Below are 12,449 nucleotides of genomic sequence, written 5' to 3'. Positions count from 1 at the left end.
CTTTTTCTGGTTGTCTTTCCTAACAAAGGTGGCGCCGGCCCCGCCCCTCCTCCAACTTCCTGGGCGCTGGCCGTGGTGCTGAAACATTCCTTCGCGGAGGAGGAGGGAGGCGGGCCCAGGCTCGGTGAAAGGGGCGGAGCTTCCCGAGCGCTGAGCTGGAAATGGGGCGGGGCGGCGCAAGCCGGCCTGAGACCTTGGCGGGCCTTAGAGGAGGCAGAGGACCCGAGACTAGAGTAGATCCAGGGACCTGGACAAGCTTCACATTGAAAAGGTCAAGGTTGTCATCCCTGCCCTACCAAATCGCCTTTCCTCTACTTCCGAAGGACCTTCACCTCTTGTCCTGACCTCAGGCTCTTTCCCAAACCCAGCAGAAAAGGGGCCTACTGGGCCTCCATCCGTAAAGTTAACAGCTTCCCGGTCTTAGTTCTGCAGCCCAGGACCCTGCTGCCTTCACAATGGTGAAGTTACTTCCCGCCCAAGAGGCAGCCAAGATCTATCACACCAATTATGTGCGGAACTCGCGGGCCATCGGTGTGATGTGGGGCACGCTTACCATCTGCTTTTCTGTGCTGGTCATGGCTCTCTTCATCCAACCCTACTGGATCGGTGACAGCGTCAACACACCCCAGGCGGGGTACTTTGGCCTATTCTCCTACTGCGTGGGCAACGTCCTGTCCTCTGAGCTCATCTGCAAGGGGGGCCCCCTCGACTTCTCTTCCATCCCCTCCAGAGCCTTCAAGACTGCCATGTTCTTTGTGGCCTTGGCCATGTTCCTCATCATTGGCTCCATCATCTGCTTCAGTCTGTTCTTCGTGTGCAACACAGCCACCGTATACAAGATCTGCGCATGGATGCAGCTGGCTGCGGGTAAGTGAGGATGTTGGGAGGGCTAGCGAGGACAGCAGGTCTCAAGAAACAAAGGTGTTCTGAAGATATTTTACTGAGTCACAAAATACTGAAGAGCAACGATGTAAGTCTGGAGACAAAGGTGCACCTGATTCAGGCCATAGTGTTTTCAATTACTTGCTTTGCATCAGAGAGCTGGACAATGACTAGGGATGATAGAAGGAGAATTAATGCCTTTGAGCTGTAGTGCTGGAGAAGAGTATTGAATAGACCATGGACTGCTAGGAGAACAAACAGGTTCGCCCTAGAGAGGGTGAGACCAGGCTGCTTCTTGGAGGCAAGGATTCTGAAGCTTCATTTGACATACTTTGGACATCTTTGCAAGGAGGGGCCAGTCATTAGAGAGGGACGTTATGCTTGGGAGGGTAGAGGGACAACAAAAGAGATGAAGACCTTCGATTAGATGTATTGATTCAGTGACTGGTGTAATGGGGTATGTGTGTCAGAGATAATAAGGTTGGCACCAGATAGAGCAGGGTTTAGGGCTGTTGTACATAGGGTCACTATGAGTTGCAGGCGACTCAACAGCATATAACAACAACAAACAACATGTTTATGTAGGTGTAACACTTTACAAAGTACTTTCATAGCTATTATCTGAAAAAGCCTCACTACTAGTGAAGTGGATAGTTCTTCCATTTTATAGCAAAGGTTCTTAGCAGGAAACTTGACTTTGAGTATATAAAGAAAGTACATTTGAGAGAAAATACAGACTCTTTCATTCCAGATTTGTATGCAGGCTGCTTGCCTCACTTAACACTTCAGCAATGCCCTCTCCCCACTCCTGTTTTACTTTCCTCTGTAGGATAAGGGAGCAGGAATGAGACAAGTCTTTGTGTGGGCAGTATGGAGAAAGAGAGAGAGAGAGAGAGAGAGAGAGAGAGAGAGAGAGAGAGAGAGAGAGAGAGTGTGTGCGCTTGTCACTGTGTTAAGGAAGAAAGGAAAAGGAGAATTTTGTATCTTTGCATCAAAATGAAATAGAATGAACTCTAGTACATCATATCAGGGTCATGGGTTACTGGATACTCAATCATCCCTTGTACTGTCTCATTGATTGCCTCATTGATGTAACTGTTCTTGAGAGAATTAACCATCACTGGCCCATTGGATCTTAAGTATGGTTGCACTTTCAAAATAAATACCCCTGGAGATTCTGATCCAGTTACTATGTCTAGATAGGTCCTAGGCTATTTGAATGAACGACTATATCACTTGCTTATCTTTGAGATTGGTGAGGCAAACCTTGAGTAGTCATGAAAGATGAGATTCTGAAGAGGAATCGCATTGAGGCAGGAACGGCATCTCAGAAAATAGAACATGATTCTGATTTTGCCAAGTGAAGGACAAATGTGCCAGTGCCATCTGTTGAATGTGACATGAAAATATGAATCCATGTAGCTGAAGAATGAGTGTGAAATCAGGATCTTGGAAATATCAGGAGTAGGGTGTATGTGTTTATGAGAAAGAAGGAAGTCAAGACGTCCTTGGAAACAGACATTATGTTTGAAAAAGTAGAGTGACAGTGAAGAGAGGGAGATCCTCAACAAGATAAATTGACAGTAACTGCAACAATGAACTTGAGCATTTGTGAGGGTGACAAAGATTGTGAGGGTGGTGAAGGATAGTGCATGGTTTCTATCTATTGTTCATAAGGTCTCTAAGTCATAGTCAGCTGGATGGCACGTAACAGCAACAACAACATGGGGTTTTTTAGCAATAACAACTTCTATTGTGATCTATATTGTGAGGAATGACTTTTCCCCTTGTGTACTCATTGTATCTCCAGCACAGTGCCTGCCACATGGAAGGGACTTGGTCATTATAATGAGGAGGAGGAGGAGGAAGAGGAGGAGGAGGATATGGGCTGAAATCAAGTCATTGTAAGGCAAGATGAGGGATTTGAACTTGGTTTTCCAAACAACTGATGCTCTTTGGCTGGGACTGTGCTCTAGAAAGGACTTGAATAGTGAACAAGAGGGCATGAGGAAAGGCTGAGCAAAGCATTTTGAGGTGAGCAAAACAGTCAGAGGCTTACTGGATAGAGTGTAAGGAGACTGTGGTCTGAGGACCTGTGGAGGTCAGAACTCGAAGGCACAACAAGGGTTGATGGTGTAGGAGTTGGGGGATAATGAGGCGAGGAATCTATATCATCCTCCGCTCACCTACCCATTCAGGTGCCAGTTGCTGAGCAAGCATTACAGAGAGGGCCTCAGCAGGGGAGGGCAAACAGGCCACATGAGTGAGGTTCCATCTGGGTCATTGGCAGGAGACAGTGATAGCAGAGGTGGCCAGGCACCAGGCTATGAAACATTAATGTTGGGAGAGAGGGGAGGTGGAATTATGTTCCATTCTGTGTGCAGGAGAAGGAAAGATGAGCCAAAGGGAGAGACGAGGAGGTGGTGTGCCCACAGCCAGCAGGTGGGAGATATTTGCAGAGGCCTAAACACAGGAAGGTTCACCTTGCCAAGAAGCCGGGCCAGGGAAAGGAAGGAAGAAGGGAAAGTGGGCTGATGCCTGGGGCAGTGTGTGTGAGTCGGGGGAGGAGCTACAGCGTAGCAACAAAGCCTTGCTAACCTCATGTGTAGAATATGGCAGCAGTACTCCCTTTCTCAGGGTTCATGAGAGTATGATATAATACATGAAAAGCATCAGATACGATGCCTGGCAATAAGTAGGTGCTCAGTAAATGAGAAAAACACAAAAATCAACTTCATCAGTCATTATCAAAAAGGAAGGGAGATATCATAGTAGCAAATACCCCCAAATCTCAGTAACTTGAAACAAAGCCTTATTTTTTGCTCACAAAACATGCTTAGTGAAAGTCAGCGCTGTTCTCTAGTGAGACCTGGGCCACAGGGTATGAGGGATGTGGGTTATACCACGTGACACTGCTAGAAAGGGTGAACCAAAATGATTGTTTATATTGGTGCGATACTTCAACAGAAATTGATTGGATTTTATAAAAATTCTCCATGTAGTTATGTTGTTGTTGTTATGTGATGTCGAGTCACCTGCCATTTGTAGCAACCCTATGTACAACAGCTCTGAAGCCTGCCCTTCCCTGAGCCAATCTCACTAATTCTGACACACCTACTACCCCCACTGCTCTGGTTACGTATCGATCCATTTCATCCAGGGTCTTCCTCTTCTGCGCCATCCCTCCACCTTTGCAATACGATGTCCTTCTCCAAGGACTGGTCCCTCCTGGCCATGTGTCTAAAGTATGTGAGCTGGAGCTTCAAAATCTTTGCCACCAAAGAGAAACTTGATTTCACCCTCTCCAAGGCAGATCTGTTTGTGTTCTTGATGGCCGATGGTTTATTCAATGCTCTTCTCCAGCTCCACAACTCAAAGGCATTGATTCTTCTTCTGTTATCCTTAGTCATTGTCCAGCTCTCTGATGCAGTTCTAACAACGTTTCTTTTCCCCCTAAGTCCAGCTTGCATGTATCAATGTACCAAGGTTATGAAACTCTACACTACATTACCTTTAGAATGGTTCAGTGAGAGCTGTCATTATTACCAAATTACAATGATGGTTCAAATTCACCTGGTTTCATTTACACTTTCTTTAAGCATGTGCTATTATTTTTTATGCTGATGTTGTTGTATACCATCGAGTTGGAACCAACTCATAGCTGACCTTCTGGTGGGTTTTCAGAAGCAGTTCATTGCATGGGAGGAGATTGCCCATCCTTCTCCCGTAGATCAGCTGGTGGATTCGAACCACATGCCTTCAGGATGGCAGCACAGCTTCTTGCTCCCTTTGTTGCTGTTAATGTCACTAACTTTATAGTTGTTAATTTTGTTAGATTTTCTGTGTTTTTCACTTAAAAACTGTGGTAATTCCTATTTATGAACCTATGCCAATCGCTTTTTAGAGAATGGAGTAGTAATTAAAAGAAAGAAGAATATGTTAAAAGCTTCCCTTCGAAAACTAATAATGTTGCAGTTCAATGTTCAATGTAGAAAGATTTTACGAAACAATTTTGTTTAGTATTCCTATAATCTAAGCAATATAACACTTAAGCAGTTTCCAGTTATATTTATCATATATTGCTCAATGATTAAAGTTTATAATAAGCATTGCTAAGGATTCTGAATGGTTTGGTATGGAAAGAAGTCTGTGTATGTGGGGTGGGCTTGGGAGAGGTGGCACCACCTCTAGTGATGCCACTGCTGGAACAGCCACCATCTGTTTGCTGTCATTACAGGGATGAACAGAGAGCTCTGGTAGGTCTTATTCCAGTAATTTACTGTTCTAGCCTGGAAGAGTTCATTCTGTGTGCAGGAGAAGGAAAGGTGAGCCAAAGGGAGAGACGAGGAGGTGGTGTGCCCACAGCCAGCAGGTGGGAGATGAATATATTTGCATGATGAATTCATTTGCTGGAGGAAGTATATAGGCATACATAATTTCAAGTGTGGGGAGAAGGAAGATAAGGAAGTACAATTCTACTATGTCCACAGAATATTTTAAACATGATTATCCACCCAGGTTGTTCCATTAGACTTCTATGCCAGTAATAATGTTGTTGTTGGTAGGTGCCATCAAGTCCAGTACAATTTATCGTGTCCTTATGAACAACAGATGTAAACCCTTTCCTGTCCTGTGCCATCCTCATCCATTCTGACCTAACTGAGCCCTTTGCTGTAGTCGCTATGTCATCCCCTCTCACTGAAGGTCTTCCTCTCCTTCATTTACCCTCCACTTTTTCAGGTATGATGTTCCTTTCCAAGGAACAGTCCCTCCTAACAACATGTCCAAAGTATATGAAACGAAGCTTCATCATACTTGTCTCCAAAAAGCATTTCAGCTGCACTTTCTCTAGGATCTACATATCTGTTTGTTCTTTTGGCAAAGTCTATGGGATATTCAGTAGTCTCCTCCAACATCATGACTCTTCTTCTATCATCCTTATTCGTTGTCCGCTTTCAGATACATAGCAAGTGATTGAAAAGACCATAGCCTGAATAAGGCACACCATAGTCTTTAAACTGACACCATTGCTACTTAGCATTTTGGAGATGTCCCTCATGGCAGACTTTCCCAATGATTTCTTAACTACTAGTACCAAGGGTGTTAGTTACCAAAGGTCCAAGTCAGATAAAATTATTGACAATTTCAATCTTTTCTCTGTCTGTCATGATATTGCTTATTGGCCCTTTACCATGCCAGTCATGGTAGCAAAGATTTTCTATACTCGTTCATGCTTAAATCCTATAAACCTTCTGTAAGGCAGGCATTGTTATTCCTATTTTACAGATGAGAGAAAGGGTAAGTAAATTGAGGACTCTATGCAGGCCTCTACATCACACCACTAATGGCAAAAAGCCATAAGTGTGTTGAGTAGAGTGACCATAACCTACGGGAGCTTTAGTGGATTAATCCATAGGGAATTGTGCTGTTAACCCAAAGGCGGTCTGCAATCCCAACCCACCAGTGGCTCTGATGGAAATGAGCAATCTCCTGCTTCAGGGTTACCAGTGAATTGTTTCCAATTTGATAGCGATGAAAGAAGAGCCCTTTTCTGCAATTCCCTTAGGGAGATGCTTTAGAGAAAAAGAATTGTAAAAAATGTAGAGAATACAAAGTCCAGAAAGAAGGAGAAAAATCCACTTTCTCCTCACACTCACCTATGCACCAAGTATCTGTGGGGAGATCCCTTTAAACTAAGATGGCTTTTGTGACTAGTTGTAAGGAGTTGTGTAGCCAACCAAAGACATGTGGTTTGAATCCAGCAGCTGCTCTTTGGGAGAAAGACAGGCAGTCTCCTCCCATGCAATTTACTGCCTCTAAAAACCTGCTGGAAGGTTAGCTGCCAATATCTGTCAATGGTATATAACAACAAACAACAAAACCTTAAGCTAAGGGCCATGGCAGGTTTCACATCACCAAGTAGGGAAGAGCCTGATTAATAGGTTTGACCACAAAACTCTGAGAGGACTCCCCTCCACAGCATGAAATGCTTTCCTGAAAGACTTTTCATTCAGATTGTCACTAAGTCTGAAATGCTATTACCAAACATAGTCTTTCAGGATTATTGTCTGTGGGTGAAAGAATGGGATGTTGGAAAAGATGTTATAAGGGCATGAAGAAAGAGTAGTTTTATGTATGGTAGGTGTTGGTAGAAGTGAGGTAAAGTAGGAAAACTTAATTTTTAATTTTAAGTTCCAAGTCATTAAACTCCCAATTGCTGGGGAGTTAATTCTGATCTCATGTATGTCAAAGTAGAGTTTTGCTCCATAAAGTTTTCAATGTCCGATCCCCCCCTACCACCACAAGCTGATCACCAGGTCTTTATCTGATGTACCTCTGGGTGGTTTTGAACTTCCAACCTTTTGGCTAATAGCCAAGCTTGTTAACACCATTTCCACCATATAGGGAATCCAACGTATCAAGCACTGTTCTAAGTACTTTATCAATGTTAACTCATTTGAACCTCACCATAACTTCAACAGGTAGTTTCTATTAGGATTCCACTTTATCGTGAGGAATTCATAGTGAAGAAAGCTGATGTAGTTACTCTGGGTCACAGAATGAGTTGGTGGAGAGTTAGACTTGAAATCCAGCAGAGTGTCCTCATATTTCTAGACTTTCTTATTGAGAGAGTTACTTAGAGCTTGTAAAAATCACACATTCCTCACCTCAGACCAGATCTTCTGAAACCAGGGAAGATGCCTGGGAATCAGTAGGTAAATGAATGTCCTATGGGTGGTGTTAAATTTTAAAAGTGTGCTGTGCTATACTGCTCCAGGTCAGAGCGAGGAGGTTGGCTTGCAGGAGTGGAAGATTCATAAAGGAAGGGGGAAGGAGCCACAAAGCCTCCTCTATCCACTAGATGAGATAGCTGACTTGTGGATCACATCATTTTCTTATGTGCTATAAAAAGAACAAACACTGATAACCACACTATAGCCTGACAATGCTTGTCACACTAAGGATAAGACAATTCTATTTCAGGGTTGTTGAAAGCAAAGAGATGAATCTCCCTTAGAAGCAATGACTTCACTTGAGGGTAGGATGTGCTGAGGGAGAGAAGCAGCAGGAGGTCTGGAAGGCCTGTTGTGGTTAAGAACCCTCCCTGCACTGAGAAACTCACTCAATGTTTGCCTCTGTCCCTAATGACTGATCCCAGGAGCACGTCTCCATGCAACCTAAGTTTTTTTCACTCATGTCCTACAAGAAGGGTAATAGGATAAGCTGTACCTCTCAGGCTGCTGACACAAGGTGAAGAGAGATGACAAGATGAAGGTGGTCTGGGGGTGGTCTGGTGGAGGTAGCAGGCTAAGCTCAACAGTCATCCTCATCTGCACCTTTTCTTGCCCTCTTAGCCACAGGCCTGATGATTGGTTGCCTGGTCTACCCAGATGGTTGGGACTCAAGTGAAGTACGGCGCATGTGCGGGGAGCAGACCGGCAAGTACACCCTAGGCCACTGCACCATCCGCTGGGCCTTCATGCTGGCCATCCTCAGCATTGGCGACGCCCTCATCCTCTCCTTTCTGGCGTTTGTGCTGGGCTACCGGCAGGACAAACTCCTCCCTGACGACTACAAGGCAGATGGAAACGGTAATCTACTCCCTAATGTGCAATGGTCCTGGGGTGGGAAATGGGAGTTCTTCTTAGCTAGGACGTGGAAATATGGGCCCTGGTCAAAGGATGGGGGACACAAAAACTCAGAGACAGACCCTTTCCTCCCAGAACCTAAGCCAAAGAAGTTTTCCAGGAAGCAAACAGTAGGGTGTGGCAGGCTCTGTAACAGCAGAGGCTCTCTGTAGTCGAAGCTGATCTGGCTGTGCTATTGAGTCTACAGGACAGAGTCTTACTCAAGCCGGAGAGCCAAGAGAGGGCTTGCCTATAAGGTGGCACTGGGATTACGTTTTGAAGTAAACATGGGCATTTGCTAGGCAGAGGAGGACCAAGGGAGGGGAGAGGGGATGGGTGGGTTGTAAGGAACAAGGAGAAAGGCAGGTTATGTGGGGTACTCTGAGATAAACCAGCAAAGGTGTAGAGGTGACAGCTCTGAAGTGCAGGTGAGGGATCCCAGGCTCCCCTAGGTTTAGACAGTCTTAGTATTCTCAGAATACCTGCCCTGTTTCAATCCCCTCTCATCCAAATCCTACCCACCTGTCAGAGAGTTCAACTGTAACTAACTTTTGAGGCCCTAGTGGACACTCCCTAGAAACTGTCCCTGTCTCTTCCCATGGACATCCCTTCATCCTTGGGTGCTTCCTGCTTTATCATTTGGCCCTTCATCTCTCTACTTTGAAGGGCTAAAGTTCTCAGAGGGTGAATTTTATATTTTAATCAGAAGGAATGGTCTTTGTCACATCACTGTATATCCTAAAAATTGCTCCTCTTTTTGGGTGTCCACTAGCAAGCCCTGGTAGTGCCTCTCTGACCTCTTTTCTCTGAAGTAGTCTTCACATCAGCCCCTAGACCTACATTAGAAGCAGCACCCCACTCTCACTTCCACCTCTGTTACTTGTTATTCCAAACCAAAGATTGAAGTCTTTGTCCTGACACTCAGATTTTCTGCTCACTCCAGGGCCCATTTTTTCCATAGAGAACAATCAGTACCTTCTCACCCTTTTTTGAGGGCAGAGAGACCTCCATACCTAAGTTATTTGGTTAAAGATGAAAAATCAATTACTAGAAAGAACTGAGTCAAGGAGAAGATAAGAAGGCCATGTGTTTCCATTGTTGTATGATTGATTCCTATAGGTAGGAGGATTCTAAGGGATGGGTCCCTTGAGTACCCTGTGAAAGAAAGCAAAATGGAACTAGTATTTGAAGTTTCTTCTTCAAGGAAGACTGTTGTGAAATTTGTTTCACAACATTTTTATTTAATCCTCCCAGCACCCCTGTGATGAAAGATCAGAGTTGGGGATTCCACCAGCAGTAAGTACAAATAGCTTCCTCCTCAGTGATGGAGGTTCTTCCAGAGGGTTTGGTAGGAACAGCCGGAGCTGTAGGCTTCCAGGCCTAAAGGATTCCTTTAAATATACCTGGACATATTCACAAAGCATTTTTATACTACCTGTTTCACACACTCAATATCCCCAAGCAAAAAACACTTCCTTTCTCCCTCCCTGCTACCTTTGTTAAATACTACTAAGCTTTGGTTGCTATGCATTTATTTTTATCATATATAACCTTTGGTTTACAAAGGTTTCTGTTCCAGTTAAAACTTTTACCATCTGCATCCATAAACAAAGGTCAGTCAAGAACAAACCATCACGTTGCAGCCATTAACACTAGACCACAGCCTGGAACATCTTCTTGGGTTCTGGTCAACTCATCTCAAGCCATCTAAGGTTAAGTCCAAGTGGGCATCAGCTGCCAACTCAGGAGTCCACACTTCTTCCTGTGTTCCAAACGGATAGGTCCCTTCATCCAGTCTTAACCCCAACATGGAGCCAAGTCAACAAGAAGGCAGTCCTCATGACTCCCTGTTTCTCAAAGTCAGCAACTCTTTTGTGCTTATCCATATGCATGCTAGGTCAGTAGGTCAACAGTGCTGATGGAACATGTCCAAACTCAGTCCATTCCTTTATTGCTGCATGTCTCCGAACTCCACTCTGGTGGATCCAAGTGGTCGTCGCCATGAGTGATCATACTCACCAGCGTCCTTTAACTTCAAGTCCTGGAAAGGGGCATTACTCTGCCTCAGAAGCCAAACTACTTGTCCCAGATTTTAAAGGTCAAAGTCTCCTTTCTCCCCCGCCCCTTCCAGATGTACATCTCCTCTGAAGTCCAAGGAAGATCTATGCAAATGCAAATCTCTTCAGAGGGCTTGTTTAGTTGCTGTTAGGTGCCATCCAGGCCACCTCAGAGTACTAGGTGGGGCTTAATCCTCCCCCCAAGCTAAATTCCATGCATCTACTGCTTTCAGAAAGCATTTCTCCAGGGCAAATTTCGCCAGTTTATTATATCAAATTAGCTTCAGGACAGATAACACACTTTCAAGATTTACAATATCTAGGAAGCAGGAGGAGCGGCATCCACTCCCTAAATAACATGCCCCTGGAAACTATGAACTTTGATAAATGTCAATAGTTGTAGAGGGGCTTCAGGCCTTTTGTTCACAGGGTCGCTATGAGTCATGCTCAACTTGAAGGCAATCAACAACAACAACATGGAGCATAGGTGGCTTCCTGTCAAGAAGCTACAATGCAATCTTGAAGGCACAGGGTTTGAATCCACCAGATGCTCCACAAAAGGATAGGCACTCTTTTTTTGTGCAAACAGTACACAACAACAATGACAATGTTTGGGTGTTATGTATTTTATATACGTGAAATCATACAGTGCTTGTTCTTTTGCAACTGATGTCCTTCACGCCAGCATGGTGTTTCCCAGGTCCATCTATGCTGCAGCATGCACCAGGACTTATTCTTTGTTGCAGCTGTTAAGTGCTCATGACTCAGTTCCTAGTCATAATGGCCCTGTGTACTAAAGAATGAAATACTGCCCAGTCCCATGCCCTCTTCACAATCTTTGCTATGTTTAAGCCAATTGTTGCAGCCACTATTGTCAACCCAATTTATTGAAGATTTTCTTTTTTTGCTGATCTTCTATTTTATCAAGCATGATACCATTGGTGTGGAATTCCATTGTGTGTATATAACACAGTTTGTTTATCCACTTATTTGTTGGTGGACATATTGTTTCCACAAGTTAATGGACTTGTGACAAGGCTGTCAAGACTATTTAATGGGGAAACAATAGTGTTTCTAACAAATGATGCTGGAAAAAAAGACATTCACAAGCAAAAGAATGACTTTGGACCCCTATTTTACATAATGTAGAAAGTTAAAACAGATCAAAGACACAAGTATTAAAACAGAAATTCTTCAAGAAACCTTTAGTGTAAATTTTGAGATCTTGGCTCAGTTTCTAAGATATGGCATCTAAACTGAACAAAGGAAAAAGAAATGTAATTTCATAAAGTTGAAAGTGTTGGTGCTTTGCAGTGTTTGTGTCTATCAATTAAGTGAAAAGACAACTCAGAATGATAGAAATTTCTTGCATATCTCTTACCTGGTGTCTGGCTGTGAGGACTCTTGTCATGTTGAGGTATAATTTACACTGAAAGTAGTAATGTAAAGGAAAAAGATTGAATTTGTTAAGGATTTAATTTTACTTTGATCCACATGAAATGCCTATGAATGCAGTGATCTTTTTTTAATTTTTTTATTTCATTGAATTATTTTTATTCATACTATATTCATATCATGTTTAATACAATTATTCTTATTGTGTTTTATAAAATTCATCATCATTGGAACTTGCCCATTGTTACCCTGTCTTTTTGCCCAGATCTTTGTCATCTCCTTCCTTGTTGCCTCCACTCACCAAACTGTGCAACCCCATGGTTTCGCTCCACCCATTTTGTGCCTTTCCCCCCTTGAGTTCCTATAAATGCTTTAATGGTTATGCTTCTGATTTTGCAGTAGTGATATTTTTAATTATTATTAAATTTTATTAGTTTTAATGAACATTTACAGAGATTTTGGGTTCTCATTCATTCATTGTTGCACT

The 12,449-nt window shown here is 43.5% G+C and overlaps 1 protein-coding gene across 1 annotated transcript in view; it reads left to right on the top strand.

Annotated features, from left to right (window-relative positions):
- Positions 1–455: 455 nt before the first annotated feature.
- The window catches only part of LHFPL5 (lipoma HMGIC fusion partner-like 5), a 13,461-nt gene continuing 1,467 nt past the window's right edge, over positions 456–12,449 (top strand). The window contains exons 1-2 of the mRNA XM_006882175.1: positions 456–867; positions 8,238–8,474. Of these exons, the coding sequence (XP_006882237.1) occupies positions 456–867; positions 8,238–8,474 (649 nt within the window). The remainder of the gene's footprint in view (positions 868–8,237; positions 8,475–12,449) is intronic.

The sequence above is a fragment of the Elephantulus edwardii genome, unplaced genomic scaffold, assembly GCF_000299155.1.
Source record: "Elephantulus edwardii isolate Elephantulus edwardi_28Jun2011 unplaced genomic scaffold, EleEdw1.0 scaffold00017, whole genome shotgun sequence".
Taxonomy (NCBI): Eukaryota; Metazoa; Chordata; class Mammalia; order Macroscelidea; family Macroscelididae; genus Elephantulus; species Elephantulus edwardii.
This window is presented reverse-complemented; position numbering and strand designations above follow the sequence as displayed.